The 19,978-nt window shown below is 34.3% G+C and overlaps 8 protein-coding genes across 8 annotated transcripts; 3 read left to right on the plus strand and 5 right to left on the minus strand.

Annotated features, from left to right (window-relative positions):
- Positions 1-174: 174 nt before the first annotated feature.
- WICANDRAFT_64678 (uncharacterized protein) lies at positions 175-879 on the plus strand (the record flags this gene model as incomplete). Its single annotated transcript, XM_019183783.1, has 1 exon — positions 175-879. The coding sequence occupies one exon, from the start codon at positions 175-177 to the stop codon at positions 877-879; it is 705 nt and encodes a 234-aa protein (XP_019037750.1).
- A 64-nt stretch (positions 880-943) lies between these two features.
- Positions 944-2,950, minus strand: WICANDRAFT_85545 (uncharacterized protein; the record flags this gene model as incomplete). The annotated part of the gene is made up of 2 exons (XM_019185908.1): positions 944-2,838; positions 2,872-2,950. 2 exons carry the CDS (start codon positions 2,948-2,950, stop codon positions 944-946), a joined length of 1,974 nt encoding a protein of 657 aa, XP_019037751.1.
- Positions 2,951-3,914: 964 nt separating this feature from the next.
- MGM101 (Mgm101p) lies at positions 3,915-4,475 on the minus strand (the record flags this gene model as incomplete). The annotated part of the gene is made up of 1 exon (XM_019181012.1): positions 3,915-4,475. A coding segment is annotated over one exon (561 nt), but the record flags the coding sequence as incomplete, so codon positions are not given.
- Positions 4,476-5,012: 537 nt separating this feature from the next.
- On the plus strand, positions 5,013-8,396 carry PMT4 (dolichyl-phosphate-mannose-protein mannosyltransferase; the record flags this gene model as incomplete). Its single annotated transcript, XM_019183784.1, has 2 exons — positions 5,013-5,774; positions 6,150-8,396. 2 exons carry the CDS (start codon positions 5,013-5,015, stop codon positions 8,394-8,396), a joined length of 3,009 nt encoding a protein of 1,002 aa, XP_019037753.1.
- Positions 8,397-8,460: 64 nt separating this feature from the next.
- HIR3 (Hir3p) lies at positions 8,461-13,492 on the minus strand (the record flags this gene model as incomplete). Its single annotated transcript, XM_019185107.1, has 2 exons — positions 8,461-13,362; positions 13,415-13,492. The coding sequence occupies 2 exons, from the start codon at positions 13,490-13,492 to the stop codon at positions 8,461-8,463; spliced, it is 4,980 nt and encodes a 1,659-aa protein (XP_019037754.1).
- Positions 13,493-13,635: 143 nt separating this feature from the next.
- On the minus strand, positions 13,636-15,168 carry WICANDRAFT_80682 (GAF domain-containing protein; the record flags this gene model as incomplete). The annotated part of the gene is made up of 2 exons (XM_019185108.1): positions 13,636-15,082; positions 15,137-15,168. The coding sequence occupies 2 exons, from the start codon at positions 15,166-15,168 to the stop codon at positions 13,636-13,638; spliced, it is 1,479 nt and encodes a 492-aa protein (XP_019037755.1).
- A 670-nt stretch (positions 15,169-15,838) lies between these two features.
- On the plus strand, positions 15,839-16,447 carry WICANDRAFT_13014 (chalcone isomerase domain-containing protein; the record flags this gene model as incomplete). The annotated part of the gene is made up of 1 exon (XM_019180556.1): positions 15,839-16,447. A coding segment is annotated over one exon (609 nt), but the record flags the coding sequence as incomplete, so codon positions are not given.
- A 162-nt stretch (positions 16,448-16,609) lies between these two features.
- Positions 16,610-19,183, minus strand: WICANDRAFT_33562 (uncharacterized protein; the record flags this gene model as incomplete). Its single annotated transcript, XM_019182088.1, has 2 exons — positions 16,610-17,690; positions 17,748-19,183. The coding sequence occupies 2 exons, from the start codon at positions 19,181-19,183 to the stop codon at positions 16,610-16,612; spliced, it is 2,517 nt and encodes an 838-aa protein (XP_019037757.1).
- Between the last annotated feature and the right edge of the window lie 795 nt (positions 19,184-19,978).

Here is a 19,978-nt window from a genome sequence, read left to right on the forward strand (position 1 = left end):
TGGCTGACCTATTGGCTCTTGTTTTGCTTCATTCAGTCAGTTGGAACAAATAATCATGTAAGATTATGCTTCTCCATTTTTTACATATCCCAGTATAAAGCTATTTCACCATATCTAGTTGAATTCTATCAGTCAACATTAGTACCCCAAATATCAAATATTTTATTGAAAACAATGAATTTTCGTTTGAATGCTGAAAAAATTGATAATTATGCAAATTTTGCTTTGGAACAAGTTTGCTTCAATGATCATCTTTTTGATAAGTTCTTTTCCATCATCAAAATAGGATCAGCTAATGATGAAGGCACAATAAGATCAAAAAGCTCATCTAATTGGTTATTCAATAGTAACTTTTCAAAATCACATCGAAAATCAAGCCCACTGAACCTGAATCCTATCAATCATTCAAGAGTGGCAAGTGGTAATACAGCAGGCACACCTGAAAATATCATACCGCTAGAAATTCAAAAACCAAGAGCAATCAAAAAACTTCCAGAAGAACCACCACAAAACCTAGAGCTGAAGAAGTCTAACAAAAAAAGTAGTGATAACCTGAGAGCAAAGACATCCTCATCTTCATTGAATGGTAATTACATGAAGTCTCAATCCACAGGTGCAACTTCAAGAAAATCATCAAAAGTTGTCAATGGTGCTAGTAGGAATGTTTCAACTGATGATAATGACACAGGAAACACATGGAATGAAAATTTAGAACAACCACCATCGAATTTCAATGACAGTGGAACAAATCTATTAGTCCATGGATATAATAACGACCCATTTGTCAATAACTCTGATACTGTCTTTACGACACCTCCACAGTTAAAACTAGAGAAATCTAATGATTTAAGGAAAGGTTTAAAGAGTTTTTTCACATGAACATTTATCTCTAAATTAATCTATTTGACGATGATATGAGAATCATAACTGATGTAGAATTAACTCAAACCAATGTAACATTTAATTCTGATGGGCTTTGTGACACCATCGAATTATAATCAACATGTGCTTGGTTAAATAAACTAGAAGGTAAATCAGGAATATCTTCTTTTGCACTGATGAGAACAGCTCCCATACCAGCTGCCAAATGTGTTTGGATATGACAGTGAATCATCCAAGCACCTGGATTATCAGCAATCATTCTAGTAATTGCATAACCACCTGTTGTGATTGAAAGATTATCAACATAAGAAGGTTGTTCAAAATCAAATAAATCAGCACGTCCATCATTCAACGCCTCTTCAACAGATTTATATGGGAAAACTGATGCAGAATCATTATAACCAATAGTCCAGAATGTATGACCATGTAAATGCATTGGATGATCAGCAATTGGAGAATTTTGATAAATGATATCAACAACATCACCTTTTGAAATACCTTGATCAATAAATGCAGGTGAAATTGTCTCAGATAAATTGACACTTCTTGTTGAATCATTAGCAATAAGGTATAATGAAGGGTAGTCTAATTCCATGCCTCCACTCATTGTCTTGTTATCAACAATAGAAAATGATGTAGCACCTAATCTGTTCAAATATAAGTAAATTGTTTTATCAGCGGGACCTGAAGGAGGTTTTAATGATTGATCAAATGGTGGGATATAACGAGGATCAACTAATTTGAACGCTTTTGATAATAATTCAGCACCTCTATTTTGATACATTTCACCATTACTTGGATAATCAATTTTTTGAATATCTTGTTTTCCATTTTTCTCTACATACATTAATAGTGCTAAGCCTTCAATAATTTGTGGCATATCATGACAAGCAGTTCTAATTGCAAATGGAGTTTTAATATTTTCATGTTTTGAAGGATCAGTTTCAACAATAGCTGTAACTCTTTGACCAATTGGTAAGAAAACTTGTTGCCCAGTAATTGGCTTCACAAAAGTACCATCAACTGCTATAACTGTAATATTATGATCATCAATACTCAACATTTTGGAGAATTCACCACCAAAATTCAAAAGATTCAACATGATGTAACTTTGATTTTTAGTATAAAGAACTTCACGATCAGTTGTTGAATTTTTACAATCATTATTATTGAAACCTGGGAATTCTAAAAGGTCTTTATCATAATCAATTGAAGTGAAACCATTCATTTTTTGAAGATCCAAACATCCATAATCATCAACATGAATAGTATCATTTGTTTTCAACATCTTTTGAAGTTTTGAAGTCTTTGTAGCAAAAGCTTCATTTTGTAATAATTGCTTATCATAACATTGATGACGAGCTTTACCATTTGTTAAAAAGGATCTAACACAAGTTGGATCCATACCAAAATCAAACATTTTACTAGCAACTGCATCATAAGTCTCTTTGAATAAATCACTAAATAAAAGTAATTGAGGTTGTTTTTCTAATGAATTAAGTAGTTTTAAATCATCTTCATTTGAGGTGATTTCATTATAAGGTCTTGAAACTGATGAGTTTGGTCTAATATAGATAGGACCAACAAGACCATCATTTGCATAACCTCTGTAATGATTATGATACCAATATAAACCATATTGTTTCAAGTTGATGACATAAACAAAAGAATCACCGGATAATATTGGCCATTGAGTAACACCTGCGGTACCATCTGAGAATTGGGTATCTTTTTGATGAATACCATGGAAATGAATAGTTATTGGAACTGGTGAGAAATTTTTAACTTTCAAAACAACCCAATCACCTTGATCACCTTCAATAGTTGGGCCTGGACTTTGACCATTGATCAAGAATAATTGTCTATATAGCCCTTCGACATTTTGGGTCTGAACAGTAACATTCCAATCATAGTATATTTTGTTTGCACCTTGAGGAATCACATCTTCTGGATTGACTAGGGTATTATTTGAGCCAGTGCTGCAATTACTAAAAGTGATATCTAATGGTAAAGAATTCACTAAATTGACCAAAAAAATCAATGACGTTAAAACGAATGAAGTCAACATGATAATGTTGGGAGCAGTGTTGAAGTTATCAATGCATTTTATTTGAATTGAATCAAGTGACAAGTGCCCTAGTATTTATAAAGCATTCAGAGTATGGGAATTGTTGAAGGTTTGTGAGTGAAGATTGTTTAATCATGATTAATGATAAACACATAAGTATTGGTAGCAGCAGTATACAGTATACATCCTGTATGATGTACATTGAATTGATGGAGCTTGTATACCCAAGCTTTACGAACCATCCAATTGATTTTTAGGGTCAACGAATTCTCCAAGTGTAGTCAACATTTAGCATGAGTTACATTTGTTCAGCTGGAGCATGATACGTCTTTGTTTGGCTTTTAGGCAGTGAATTGATATCTTTCCTTAAACTAAAGTGAATATTTCAACTGCTGAGATACACCTTCTCGAAGGTTTACCCGTGTGTTGATTGATTGTTCTTCGTTCGTTAGCAACAACTTAATTTCAGCTGGAAAGTTGAAATATTGAAGATCTTGACTGTTTTGATGGAAACAAACGCAAATCAACTAACTTTGTAGCGACATGTCAAATGCCAGAGATCCTGACTAATGGCAATGGAATTGACACGGGCATGAGCAGCTTTTGCTAGTTTGCGTTACTCAAAACGATTTTGAGGTGGAAATTGAAAATTTTCAACAGTGCTAACCATCAACGCAGACTACATCATAAGGTTCAACCAACTGACTTGAAACCAATTAAGGAAATCAACTGGATATGAATTTGCCGTGACTTGATTCGTTACCAGGAAAAAAAGCTCACTGACGGCTGGTAATGCCGCTGTCCACTGTACTGTTGATCTTGAGCTCTGTGCGTTTTACCTGTGCATATAATTCTACTTTTGGTTAAAAAAAAACTGGTTTGTAATTGAAAAAACAAAAACAAACACTCTCTCTATTTACAGATTATTAACAAGTATTCATTTGAATCCACCAGTGGAAACTTTATAAGGATAGTCAATGGTTCTATCTTTTCTCTTCCAAATCTTTCTAATCTTCTTTGTGGTGGCATGTTCAACAAATTTATCTTCACAATACTTTGCTTTGAAATCTTTGATGAAATATGGATCCCAAAGTTCAGAAGCAATCCCTAAATCTTTACAACATCTCATCAATGCATTTGATTTACAACCTTCTGTAGCTGTTGGAATGTTCCCTGGTGAAAAATAATCTTGTTCACCTCTTGCAATACCAACTAAACGACCCAGGCAAACCAAACCATATTCCCTTGTAACTAAAGCATCTGTAACTATAGTTTCAGATCTTGGAACCAAACCCCAACCACCAGCACCAAATGCCTTACTCAAAATTCTACGATATTTGATTTCTGGTAAATAGATTAATCCATCTGGTTTAATTTCAATATCTTTTGGATCAATAGGTTGAGCTAAAACTTCTTGGGAATGACTTGGAAATGGTGCTGAACCTAAACCTGAAAATGAGGTTGACCAATTGACTTCACTTTCATCTTTCAAGGCATAGTCTGGTGAATCTCCAAGTGTAGAAGGGAAAATTTGGTTGAAAGTTTTAGGGTTTTCAAATGGGTTTGAATTTGATGAATTCAATGAAGAAGAATAAGATGAAGAAGTTGAAAATGAACCAGGCTCTGAAAAGTCATTGGATGAAGGTGAAGAGTCGGATGACCCTGCCGAAGGGGTTGAAGATGAAGATGTTGCTGTCTTTCTATACCTTGTAGATGTGGCTGTTGCTGGCTTTCTAGTATAAGATGATGCATTTGCCTTTGGAACAAAAGTCTTCTTTAAAGGGACAGAACTATAGCATCTGCGTCCTAAAGAAGCAATGTTTTTAAGATTCTGTGACATTATTGTGGAATATTGATAATGGGAAGAAAGAAATGAATGAAAATTATTGTTCTTTTTTTATATGTTGAACATGTCACATTTTGTTATCAACTTCTTTTCTTTCCTCAAGCAAAAGCAAAAACAAAACGAATTCGCGGTGGATCGCGAAAACAAATTAATTCGAAAATTCAAATCTTGAGCATTTCCACCATTTAATCGATTCACAGATCTTTGTTCCTGAGAATGTCACTGCTTGAAATCGTTAAGAAAGTGGATAATTTCACTTATGGCCAGCCACCAAGTGAACTGTACACGTTGGTATCACACAATGGGGCCCAATCCTTGGGGTATATTGTTCCCCTTGTTGCTCAGGAATTGTCAAGATTCAAAGATGTCTTTGTCTTTACTTCAAAGACTATCACAATACATCACAATCTAGACACAATAGACAAAAGAAATCAAGCATTTGCTCGAGTCGCGAGCGATTTAAAACAAAATGGGTTTATCAAAGGCTGGAGAGATGAATTGTTTACAATATATTATCCAACCCATGAGCCATATTTGTTAGTTGAGAGAGCTTTCAGTCCACTTTTAGGAATAGTGATGTATGGTATTCATGTGAATGGTTATATTCCTCCACATTTGTCAAGTGATGGTGAGATTAAGTTTTGGATCCCAAAAAGATCAAAGACAAAAAGTACTTATCCAGGAATGTTGGATAACACTATTGGTGGTGGAATTGGTTATCCTTATGGTGTATTTGAAACAGTTGTTAAAGAAAGTTATGAAGAAGCAGGATTTGATGAAAGTTTCATAATAAAAAATACAAAAGCTGCTGGTACAGTTTCTTATATTTTTTGTGACTTGGAAACAGAGTATGATCAATCCATAGGTCTGGTTCAACCTGAAGTGCAGTATATTTATGACCTAGTTTGTGATGAAACAGTGGCACCAAAACCAATTGATAACGAAGCAGAATCATTTCATTTAATGACTTTTAAGCAAGTGTGGGAAAATGTTGTGAATGGCCAGTTTAAACCAAACTGTGCACTAATCATCATCGACTTTCTCATCAGACACGGCTACATCACCAGCCAAACAGAACCGGACTATATCGAGATCCTATCCAGGCTCCATCGACTGCCACCTTTCCCTTTGATATAGAAGACCAAGATAGATACTTTCTATAAATCTTGTAGAATTTCAATTCACATACAAAATAAAAAAAGTCGCGAAACGCGTTCACGCCAAAAGCAAAAAAAAAAAAAAAAAAAAAAAAAAAAAAAAAAAAAAGAAAAAAGTGAACACGTCAAAAGTGAAAAAAAGTGTACACAACTTTGAACAATGTTAATATAACCGACTTTTCAACCACATTTTAAGACTTATAAAGTTCGCCAACTTTTGTCAGCAACAATGTCGAATCTTAGAAAGAGAAACACAAAGTCCTCTGGCAAAAAAGATCAAATTGCTACTGCTTCTGCTGGTTCAGATTCAATTGATGATGTCAAATTATTGGATTCCATTGTTACAAAGAAATCAACAAATGTTGAGAATCCAATCTATAATCAAGTAACATTGGCAGTTATCACTGCAATTGCATTCTTTACAAGATTTTACAGAATTGACTACCCAAATGAAGTTGTGTTTGATGAAGTTCATTTCGGAAAATTTGCATCTTATTATTTACAACGTACTTATTTTTTTGATCTTCATCCACCTTTTGCTAAATTATTGATTGCATTCGTTGGTTATTTGGTCGGTTATGATGGTAGTTTTAAATTTGACAACATTGGTGACTCTTATATTGAAAATCATGTCCCATATATTGCTTATCGTTCATTATCTGCCATTTTGGGGTCATTAACAGTTCCTGTTGTTTATTTAACCATCAAAGAATTAAATTATTCAATTCCAACTGCAGTCTTTGGATCATTTTTAGTCTTGTTTGATAATGCACACCTTGGTGAAACAAGATTGATCTTGTTGGATGCAACCTTAATCTTTTCCGTTTCATTATCAATCTATACCTATATTAGATTTTATAAAGAACAAGCAAAACAACCATATACTTTCAACTGGTGGAAATGGTTGGTATTAACTGGTATCTCATTATCTTGTGTCATCTCAACAAAATATGTTGGTGTTTTCACTTTTATCACTATTGGGTTTGCAGTTGCCATTGATTTATGGAACTTATTGGATATCAGATCAGGTTTAACAGTTAGACAATTCACTAGACATTTCGTTGCAAGATTTTATGGATTAATCGTCTTACCATTTGTTATCTATTTGTTTTGGTTTTATGTTCATTTTGGAATCCTAACAAAATCTGGGCCTGGTGATGGATTCATGAGTTCTGAATTCCAAGAAACTTTGGGTGATTCACCACTAGCAAAAGAAGCTAAAGAATTGAATTACTACGATGTTGTTACTTTCAAACATAAGGCCACTAATGCTTTATTACACTCTCATGGTTACCGTTATCCATTACGTTATGAAGATGGTCGTGTTTCCTCCCAAGGTCAACAAGTTACTGGGTTTATTGGTGAAGACATAAACAACCAATGGAAGATCTTACCTGTTACTGATTTCCCAGAAGGTGATAGATTAGGTAAACCTGTTCGCATTGATGATATTGTTAGATTTTACCATGTTAATACTGATAGCTATTTATTGGCACATGATGTTGCTTCACCGTTATATCCTACAAATGAAGAGTTCACAACTGTTGATTTCGAAACATCTCAAACAAGATTCAATGAAACTTTGTTCAAATTACCAGCTGCAGATAAAGCAAATAAGGGATCTATTGTTAAAACAAAAGCATCTTTATTACGTGTTCTACATGTTGATACCACTGTCGCATTATGGACTCATGATGACGTTACTTTACCAGACTGGGCCTTCAACCAATTAGAAGTTAATGGTAACAAAAAAATCCCAGATTCAACAAATACTTGGTTCTTTGATGAAATAGTCAATTTATCTGATAGCCGTCAATTTTATGTACCAAAACCTGTTAAGAAAGTTCCATTCTTCAAAAAATGGTGGGAGTTACAATTCACAATGTTTTATCAAAATAACCAATTATCAAGTGAACATCCTTTTGCATCTGATCCTATCACTTGGCCTGGATCACTTTCCGGAGTCAGTTTCTGGACTAAAAATGAAACAAAAGAACAAATTTACTTCATCGGTAACTTGTTTGGGTGGTGGTTAGAAGTTATAGCCCTAGCTGCATTTGCAGGGTTTTTTGTTGCAGTGAAAATTGTTAATCAAAGAAACATTGAAATTTTTACTCCTGTTCATAAAAAGCAACTTTTCAATATTGGATTTCTATACATTGGTTATTTATCTCACTATGTGTTTTTCTTTTTAATGGCTAGACAAAAATTTTTACACCATTATTTACCTGCTCATTTGATTGCCGCTATCTTAACAGCTGCAATCTTAGAATTTTTGATTGGGAAAGGAAAATATTTGAACATAGTGTTAATTGTATTAAGTGTTTTCTTGATTACTTCATTTTATTTCTTTGCTCCAATTACTTATGGTAACGTTGGTTTAAACCCAGAGCAAGTCAAAGCAAGAGAATTTTTGAATATTAAATTACACTTTTCCAAATGATTACATTTTTCATTACAAATATATAATAAATAAATGACAATATTTTCTTTTGTTTTGTTCATCATTAATCATCAATTATTTCGAATACCGCTGTGCTTGTTGGTGTGTGGAACTCATCCTCACTTTCTGGATTACTCTTGATAGATAATACTTCATCATCTTTTTCTGGTGTTTTTAATGAGCTCTGTTGATTCTTTGAACTTGGTGTTGACAGATTGAAATCATGTAAATGATTCTTATTATCTAGTGATCGATGCTCTTTGTCTATGTTATTTTTTGCCTCACTTAAATGGGTCATTTTGATATCTTCAGGAACATCAATTCCAATTTCATCTGTGACTTTGAAATCTTTAATTTTTGGTTCAATAACTTTCACAAGAGCAGTTGCACAAGCTAAAATATCACGTCTTGCAACTTTTGTTTTAATGTTAGCACCATTCGGTTTAACCAGGGACATTGTTTGTTGGTTGACAAATGTTTTTTTAGATTCCTCTGTGACATTTTTCAAATAAATTTTTAGATACAATGTGTTAAAAGTATCATCGAGTTGTGAAGTAGAGCCAAATCCGTTATTCATTCTTCTAATTTCTGAAATTTCATAAAGTAAAATCATTACTTGAACTTCTTCTTCTTTAAGGCTCTCAGATTTATACTTTGCTGTCAATGATTGGGAAGCCTGAATAAACTCTGAATAAATCAGCTTTGGAACTTCAATGTCAGTGAACCCTGGTTCTGCACGCACTATTTCTTTCGTTAGATAACATAATGTTGAGCAAGCGAAATCCCAGGCCTCATTCAGATTCACCATTCCAGACCCGTAACGACGTAACTTCTTGGTGAAAAGCAAAAGCTTATGAAAATCAGCTAAGGAATTAACAAGCTTCACATAGTAAAGGATGTAATTATAGGTGTAGACAAAATGCTTTCCCGGTGGTTCCAAATCTGGCTTCCAGATGTTGACCAAATTTTTGTTTGTAGATTTGAGAATGATTAGTGGTTCAATTTCTTCATAGGCCTTCTCAAAATCTTGCAAATCATAATATATGGTAGATAACCTAAAACGATGTTTATGATGCCACTTTTTTTTATCAACATGATTTATTTTTTTCAAAGCTTGTATGATGATGTACTGAAACTTGCTGTGAGTTAACGCCGATGAATCTAATTGTGTGGATAACTCACCAAAAAACGATTCTGTCTTATGGAGGTACTCAATAGTTTCATTTTCTGACAAATGACCAAGCTTGACGTATTTGTATAAAAAGGAGCACAGCTGATAATGAGGTTCTATACTCGAAGGGCTTAATTGACAAGCCTGTAATGAGGATTCAAGAACTATTCTTACATCACTTCCAATTTTATGGGAAACTTGTGCCAAATAGAAGAAGTTCAACCAGTCATTTCCGTCCACACTGATGCTCATATTCAAAAGGTGTTTTGTGATTAGCAGCATCTGCCTTATGTACGGCTTTGACAACATTGATGATAGAACTGATACACCATCGGTAGTAAGAACCTTTTTCTTTAATTGATTTTGAAAACACAGCCCTTCCATTGGTTTTGACAATCCATGATAGAGCTCTTTATAAAGCGATGAAAGGCATAGTAAAAACACCGAAGGATTGTTTTGTATCCCGTTGATCTCTTTGTTGATCATGATACTCAATGACATCAAAAGAGATAATATAGCTTTTCGTTGAGTTAAAGCAGTGGTTGTTTTCTTTTCCATCACATTTAACTTATCGGATGTCCATATCAAATCATCTTCAACTTGAAAAGAGTAAGTTTGGCCCAACAACAGCCATGACTCAGCTTTGTTGGCTCCATAAAGCAAGTCTGACTTTATCATTTTTAGTATATCTTCAAGATCAGTTACCTTTGCTTGCATTGCCTTCTTGCGTGCTTTGTAAACGTTCAAATTGGTGGCAGCCTCTGTATAAAACAACCCTTTATCTGCAACAGCTTGTTCTTGTAATGCGGTCTTCCTCAATCCAATATCCAGTGATCCCAGAAGTGCATGCTTAAAAAGTCGAGGTTCAAGCTCTGAATCAAGGTATTGCTTTATATTTGCATCATTCTTTTGAACAACTGTAGAGGTGAAAGTTGGATCTCCAACAGCTTTGAAAAAAACATCCAATGCCGACTTCAAATCTGGCTTCAATATGTTGAATAAAGGGTCCCTTTTTCTGGTAATCAAGTTCAACAAGGAGGGAGCAAAAGTGACAGCTGAGTCTTTGTCAAGTGGTCTTTCTAGAGTATGGTGATCAAATGGACTAAATCTTTCATTGCTGATGAAAACATGGAAGCGACAGTTCAGATGCTGTAAAATATCACATTCATAAGCTTCTGGATCAGCATTTTCTAATAAAAATTGAGCTAACCTTAAAAATCTACCTGATGCTGAGTCACACACCCCATGTCTCCCAATTTCTTCATGAATCAAACTGAAAAAATCATACCTAGTACTGCTCAGCTCATCATTTTCAACAATTGCACTATAAAAGCAAAGTAAAACAACTAGACTATTAGCAATTATGTCACGTATTTTAGTTGCTGACTTAAGGGCAAGTTCATGGAACGGCTTGTTGGTTGAATGATAATTATGAAGATTGAAACAAAACAATACTCTCAAAAATTCAACCACATTTTGGAAAAGAGCTGTGAATCCATCACTATTAGCAACCCAATTGTTTTGTTCTATAATCTGCGCGAACCCATTAATATAATCACCGTAAAATCCAATAGTATTCAGAAGTATTTGGTAACGCTGTAATTCAGGTTGGCAATTGTAAGCGTCTGACCTGATTTGATCGAGAAGCAAAGAAAGCACCATTGTCAATGCTTTCTGGTACTTTTCAATATCTGAATTAGCGATATAAGCATCTAAAAGTAGTTTCCAGAGTTTGAGTTTCAAGCTGATAGAGCTACCACTCAAAAATTCTTCCATTGAACGTTCCTCATCACTAAATTGTTTTGTGTCTTCAGCAAAAAGTACAGTCTCAAGCAAAATGTTGACTTTTGAAGTATTTGTTATTCCTTCACTCAATGTTTTTTCAAACGTTGTCAAGACGTTCAATTTATCACTTTGGTTTTTAATCATTTTGATACTCAGGGATGGTAAAGACTCATAATTTGGAAATTCAATTGTTAAATCTTTGTATCTCGAACCAAATTCATCTAAAAGTTCATGCAGTAATTTCTTCAAATGATTGACGGGAATTTTTTGTTCATGCTGTAGGAAAAGTATAGTACACCATCTTAGTCTCACTGATAATAGCTCATCCTGGCATGTTGATATCATTGTGCTTGCAAGTTTCCTCCATCTAAGAATTAGTTTATGGATATGATCACTCTTATTGTGTAACTCATTAAGTGCTTTTGTACTTAGGCCTTTGACTTTTGCTTTTTGTTTGAGGTTTATCCAATAGTTGATTAATATTTCTAGAACAGACACACTAACAGCCATACTTTGCCAGCCATTAGTTTCGTGGTAAACATTGAAAAGGTCATTTTCTGACGCAATCACTAAATCTTCAATCTTGTTGTAAAAATCTCTTCCCAAATAGCAATCGATAAGTGGGTATTTTGATTGAGCTGGAACCATTAATGTAGTTAAAAATAATGACCTTACTTCACAGAAATGGTAATTTCCAGAGTTGACTTTTTTCAAATACTCCACAACCATTTCATCACTAAACTCAGTTTCAGACAACTCTGTACTGATCAATGAGCTGTTAACATTTGCATTGATAAGCTCATTCAAAGCTAATCCAGTCTGGCCCTTTGAAGAATTGAATGATAGGAATTCTGAGTGTCTGGATGTCCAATTATTAAGGCAATTATAGAAATCCTTTAGATATGATTCATTTTCATCATTAACAAAACTGGTTATTTCCTCAAAATTCAAACCAATGTTTCTCATGTAGGATGTAAATTTTTCAGAAAAGGATTCAAACTCATCTGTGCGATTTGCATCTGGTTCAATATCAGTTTGTTGACGGAACCTTTTGCTAGCCCTTTGTGCTTGGTGGCCATCAGAAGCGGTTCTTTTCAACGATATATTGTCAGCGTCCTTTTCTACATCAGGAATTGGTACATCATTGGTTTCGATCGCCTTTGTAGAGTCGGCTTGGGTTTCAGATATCACAACCTCATGATTTTCAGCAATTTGATCCAATTTCGGTTCTTCGTCATCATCAATCATCATGTCTGAATCCGACGGAAGTGTAAATTCAACAACAAAATAAGGTAAATCTTGTAACTGATAACCATCTTTAAACTTGTGACTCTTCAGCTTAGATCGATATATAACTTGATGCAGTTTTTCAGCGACTGATTTCCAACTCACTTGATCCAAGATGATATTTTTCTTTCTTTCATTTTGAAACTTCAAGTGCCGCGCTTCCAGTATTGATTTTAATGGCTTCAAAAACTCAAGATCCGTAAGACTTGAATCATGAGACGAATCAGATTGACAGCTTATTTTGTCCAAAAGTTTTTTCTCCTCGTTGAGGTAAGCAAGAAAGTTTGGAGATAGCATTTTTGATGTCTGGTGAATATACATATCATCATTCTCATCTTTTGTTAGCTCATACTCTATCAAGAATCTAGACAGGCGGTCATTATCAAAAAGCTTGAAAACATCTAGCAACAAATTTATGACTATGATATCTCCTTCCGAATGTTGCAAGGCCTCAATCAACTCATCTAATGATTCTAGAAGCTGTTCAAGGGCTTCATTGTGAGTCAGCTCTGATATTCTAGACCTGAGCTCATCAAAACGTAATAAACCACGATTTCTATGGGCCAAATATCTAAGTGTTTTTACGGTTGGGGAGGCCGAGTGTGAATCATTTGTAATAACATCAATCTCAAAAAGTTCTTCATAAAGTAAGTTTGAGGCTTCATATTCTTTAGCTTTTTGTAGCTTCAGAGCTCTTTGGAAAACTTTAAATGCTTCTTCGATCTGTTGATTTGTTAGCTAGTTTAAGATCTTATTGATAGACTTCGATACTAACCTGAAGTTCCCTAGTGTGTTCTTCTGCATCAAACGCGATATCCTCTGCGCTCAGGTTTAAAGCTGTGAACGATGACATTTACCAATTGACCAAAATGTCATTGACTTTATAATATCATTGAATGTAATTTAAACACGCTTTTGTTGTTCTTTTTTTTTTTCTTTACCTTATACAAAATTCAGTTTGGACCGGACACTACTGTGTAAGAACTTCAACAACATTTAATTTGATATAAATATACGACGAAGAGTACAAGCTGCGCTGTATATATAGTTCATATCCTTCTCCAAAATCGGACGTTCAGCTTCGTTGAAAGCGGCAATCAAGAAACCACCTGATCTCAAATAGACCTCGATTGGTTTAGATCTTGAGTTTGAGAATTTATCACTTCTAACAATTTTCTTTCTTCTGACAATTTTAGATGGGATTCTGTAAAATGGCATACAAATACCAGATCTCAATTTAATATTGGAGCTGTTGGTTGAATCATAAAATACACCAAACTCTGAGCTCAATGCACTATAATATAAACCCGAAGGAAATTGAAGATCATTTGGATCATACCCAAAAGAACCCAACACTCTAGTCATCACTTGTTCATTCTCAATCCTTGTAAGCTTGCTTGCATACTTGAAAGACTCAGCTTCAATCTTGTTCTCATTTGGAAAGAATTCTGATGAAATTTGATAACGTTGAGAAACTCTAATTTCAACAATACAAACTAGATCAAACTTGGAATGTTCCGTAATTAGTTTACCCAAATATGATGACGCAAGTTTCATATCTCTTAATGGGGACAATTTGGCCCAGATGGATTGATTAATGAGTGAATCATTGGAAGTTGAAGAATCATGTTTACTGTATCTGAAATTGTGGTTTTGTAAATATGGGCTACCTGAGCCATCCTTCTCATAAACAGTTGAAGAGTAACCCACCCCTTGACTTGTAGGTCTACCAATGATTTTAATTAAAGGAACGCTCGTTGTTGTATTTGAACGGTCTTTTTTCAAAGGAGAAGTCAATATGGTCATAACTTCATCTGCAAGTTCTCTCAATATTTCAATTTGTTTTCTTTCAAAGTCAGCACGCGGAAAAGCGTCAAACACTGAAAATGCACCTATGACAGCACCGAATTTTGTAACAAGCGGAACACCAGCATAGAATTTGATATATGGGACATTTTTAACAAATGGGTTCTTAGCTGTTCTCCAGTCTTTAGATGCATCTAATAAGACAAAATTCCCAGTAGAGAGAATTGTATGTGCATCGATTGATAATCTCCTTGGGCATTCACTTATGTTAAGGGAGACCTGATACTTCACAACTTGTCTATTATTGTCAATAATGGAAATAGCAGCACCATTTACATGAAATGCTTTTAAAGCTTTTGAAATAAGTCTTAAGAATACGTCACGTTCTTTCCATTGCTCACAGTTAATGTACTTCTTCACAACTTTCAACCGGGAAACTTCACTATAGTGTTCTGGAGGGCTGATCAAATCAACACCTTCAAAGCAAGATGGGCAAGGAACTTTGGAAAGATTCCATTTACCTTTACTATAAGCATCTAAGAAGTGAGATCTGGTTAATGGAACATTGGAAATAGTTGAAGATGATGGATCAGGTAATAAGTTTTGTCCGTGGCTCGCCTGTAAGCGTTTTGAGGAACTAGTAAAAAGTTAGTTAGATGATGACAAAAACACCAACACCAATAGTACATACGTTTCCAAAACCTGATCAATTTGGGAAGCCATAGCAGCAGGAATATAGCAAGTTGGATAATAGCAAACGCTGGACCTTGGACAACACTAGTTTTAGCACAGGTTTAACGATGATTAGGATCTGGATTGTTTTTGGCCCTATTCCCCTTTTGTGTACACCACCAAAACCAACAAAACAACAATGAAAATTAAAATGAAAACAGGAAGTATTGGTAATTCACCAGAGTGACACAAAAGAGTGTAGATGGGGTTTCTATGGCAAATTGAGAGCTATGGGTGGCAATTTTAAAAACATAGATATCCTTTAAAGTAAGCAGTCAAATGAAACAAGAAACCAATGGCTCATGGCAACTTTAAGGATTCAGCAGTGATAAGCCCTTTGTAACATGATATTAGATCACTTATTCTCTTCACATTTCGTTTTGGACTTTGTAAATTGTAAGTGTAATAATTTGTTGCAAAGAACAAAGAAACAGAGACAAAAAAAAAAAACAATCAAACCATTAACCAATCCCCTTTCCTCATAATATCAAACAACACACTCATGAACAACCTGTTGTTTTCAGCACTGAAAGGTGCCAAATCTCACCGTTTCTTCAAAAGTTCAGTAGCATTGACTTCTCTGGTGTCGTCACTATGGGCAATCAATCATTATCAAAGCACAAATCAAATTCTTCTTGATCAATCAAATGAAAACTTGAACTCAGTCCAAGTTGACAAAAACGTGGATCCAATTCCATTGTCGCTAAAGCTTTCAACAAACTATCAACTACTTGCCCAAGGAACAAGAGCTGTTACCTTTTTGAAGTTCAAAGTTTATGCCTTGGGTATTTATGTTGCGAATGATGATCTTTACAAAATTCCTACCGTTTTGGATTCAAAATTCCTTTCTTCAACGTTTATTGATACTGATAAGTCAAAATCACACTCTGAAAACGTTACCAGTGCACTTCATGATAATGAGAAATCCAAGATCTTGATTTCCAACCTGTTGGATTCTAATATCCGTTTGGTTGCTAGAATATCTCCTATAAGAAACACCGACTTTAACCATTTGAGAGATGGATTGGTTAAGTCTATTTTGGCAGCAGGTGTACAAGATGAAAGTCTGGCCGATGGTTTACAGGAATTGAAAGATGCATTTAATCGCAAAGGTTCAGTTCCTAAAAACAATAACTTGTTTATAGAAAGACTCTCTGATGGCCAACTTCAATTGATTTATGAAAACACAAGGAATGGTGAAGTTGTTGAATTGGGAAATGTCAAAAACCCTATAGTGAGTAAATTGTTGTTTTTACAGTACTTGAGTGGAGGTTTAAGTAATGATACAAGGGAGAACGCAATTCAAAGAATCTCTCAATTAGTTTAGTGTAAATAGCAAAATCTACATAGTTAGTTAATCAGTATAAATCACATTAATTTTCAGAAGGACGTTTTAGGCAAAAAAAAAAAAGAGAGACTAATATCAATTTTTTTAAGGGAATGAACCAAACTCTGGACCGAAATAACCTCTATCAGTTGCACTAATGTTCAATAATGATGGTTGACCGGCACCACCGTCAACACCTTCAGATGTAACATTGTTACCCCACCAGTCAACATATTTAGGATGATATTGGACAGTGAAGAAAATGATAACAGCTGAAAAGGCAACACCTGCATCGAAAGCAGCTGAAAGAACATAATTGTATTTTTCAAACCAAGCAATATATCTTCTTTTGATATGGTACATGAATGCATAAGCAGCATAGACACTTGGAATGATATAGGACAAGTTAAGAGGTGCATAATTAATCATACCAACAATAAAGACTGATGGTTCAAAGTTATTTGGCATAGCTTTTGGAGCATATCTTCTAATGGCAATAAATAACAAAGCAACCAAGAACCCAATCAAGAAACCATACTTCATAGTTGGGTATAAACCATTGAAAACTCTCTTTGGACCAATAACACCCCATAAAACAGAAGCACTGTAAAATGTTCTATCGGAAGCACAAGTAAATCTTTGTTTTTGATGAATATCACACATATCTTCGATATTGGACATTGACCAGTTGATAACACCTAAGAAAACAAAAGCTTGAACGAAAACACCAATGATTTGACCTCTAAATAATGCTCTTGTTGGAATTCTGGCGTAATGTGCAACTTTTTGACATGAAATAAAGTTATCAGCTTGACCATCGATATTATAACCAAGAGCTTTCAAAGTCATCAAGGCAACACCATTACCTGGTAAGGCATAACCAACAATCAATTCAACCAACACATTTAAACCCATTTGAATACCAGTAACTGAAAGTAACAAACATAATGGAATTAAAAACACAAAATTGATACCAACAGTGAAAAAAATACCCCAAACTGGAGTTTTGGATTCTGGATAAACTTTAACACAAACAATAGCTAGGACCAAAGAAATAACCAAGATCGAATAGAAACACCAATCTGGAACTTCTTTATATCTGGACATCATTTTAGAATGTGGATCATCATATTTAGACAATGTTGATTTGGCATCTTTACTAATAAAGACTTGTTTAAAGTTACCACTTTTGATTGCTTGAAATGTTTCTTTGAAATTTGAAAAGATAAAAGAAGTGGCAAACTTAATGGTATCCCATTCTTTGTAACTGTTGTATAGAAAACCAAATGGATAAAACATAAAGAAACAACTATAGACAACAATGTTGGCAGCACTGTAAAATGGAGCAGAGTAAGCTTGATATTTTGTGTCATCCAACAAACCATTAGTTAAGACTTTATCGACTTGGAAACGAGTACCTTGATTTGTAAAAATAGCGTTTGAATTGATTGGCAAGTAACCAGTCCATTTATAATTAGACCAATAGATCCCAACAATAACAAAGAAACTTAAACAAAGACCAGCAAACATATTCATGGTCACATAGAATGGAACAACTAATGGATTAACAATACCAGTGATAATATTCCAATCAAAAGTTGGAATTGGATTCAAACCTAAACCAGATTGACTTCCAGTAATAGCAGCTAAATTGAAGTTATCTGGAGCAATCCAGGTAATCCAACTGAAATATGACAAGGCTTGGAATACGAAATCTGGGAGCCAAAAGTAAACAAACATTGAACCAAAGCAAAACCAGAAAAAGTTATATCTTGTAATGGACCAGCCATTGATTTTTTCTTTTCTTTCAGGTTTCAATAAAGCACGATTCAAAGCAAGATTTGGTAAAATTGTTGGCCACATAGATCTAACAGGATAAACAACATATTTTCTTAAAATACCAGCAAATGAAAACCCCATGAATTGAGTTGAAAGTGTTAATAATAATTGAAAACCAAAAGTTAACCATTTTTGATCATAAAATTTAACTTGAGTAACAATGTTATAAGAAACATAAACATTAGCAGAAGCAACACTAACCAATTGAACAGCAAACATTTGTTCTTTGTAAGAATAAGGACCAGGGTTCAAAGGTAATCTACCGATATTAATATTTGGCATAACATATTCCCAAGCTTTACCACAAGCATACATTAACATTGAGTTAACGGTTAAAGACAAGGAAATTGAAGGGAATCTATGGGCAAAGAATTCTTTGATACCACTAGCAATAATGACCCAGATCAAAGCAATGGTATAAGATCTAATTGTTTCAACAGGTTCATTTGGATCATTGACTAAATCAGTAACAGATCTAACTTCAGGATAAGGAGAATGGTAATAAATTAAAACAGCAGTTAATTTTGCCTTAAAATTGGCAGATGAATTTTCAGAAATTTTCACATCACCGGCCAAAACTGATTGCATATAATTCCAATCATCAATTGGGAAATTAGCATCACCATCATGATCTTTAATGGTTCTTTCAAAGATCTCCAAGGTTCTTTCATCACTGATATCAATAATCTTGTCCAAAATATATTTCAAGTCAAAAGTTAAATCATCCTTGTTATCATGATGAACATCATTACCATGACCAGTTTTAGTCAATAAAAATTGAGCATCATCATCATTTAATCTACCAAAATACTCTTTGATTTTTTCCTCATCAAATGACATTTGGTTTTTGTCCAAATCGGACCAATTATCCAAAGATATCTCATCATGAGAACTCACACGAGTGAGGTTGACTGCAACACCTTTTGATACATCTGAATCATATTCTTTAAGATTTTTTAATTCAGTCATCTTTGATATACCACCAAACAGATCCAATAATAATAGATGAACTTGGTTGAGGAATTATGTTCTTTCAAAAACGGTGCTGATCAATGTATTTCAAAGTGTACTTTGCAAAGGTATTTATACAAAGAGGTGATTTAATGACATTATTTCAATTAAAGATTACGAGATCAGCGATAAGGTTGTGCTTTGGCATATAGATAGTGGTTTACACAAGATTTTTGCAGCAGGTTGGCGTATTTGCTAGGTTGTATGAGTGGTATACCGATCTTACATTTCCCTTGCACAAGGTGCTGATTTCCTATCTTGATCAAGAAAAAAAAAAGTTGGATCATGAGAATAAAAGAAACATGGAAATAAAAGAAACTATATGGAGGAAACCAAAAGTCTTTGCACAAGTGATTGTTGTTTGATGTTAGCATAGGTTGTTATGTTGTTATCATTGTGTTGTATTTATGCGTTTCTTTTGGATATTAGAAGGTTCTCATAGCTGGTATTGCCTATCGTTAAAGTGACTGAAGCAACAATGCACTCAGATATGAACATTTTGGAAAGTTTCTCGTGAGAAGACGAAGATGCACATGAGTGAAACAATGTCACAGCTCTTGAAAATGATATCCGAAGGGTTTATGGGATATTGTGTGAGGAGTCAGGAGGAAGTGTGATCCATAA

This window comes from Wickerhamomyces anomalus (genome assembly GCF_001661255.1).
Source record: "Wickerhamomyces anomalus NRRL Y-366-8 unplaced genomic scaffold WICANscaffold_5, whole genome shotgun sequence".
NCBI classification, from domain to species: Eukaryota; Fungi; Ascomycota; class Saccharomycetes; order Phaffomycetales; family Wickerhamomycetaceae; genus Hansenula; species Hansenula anomala.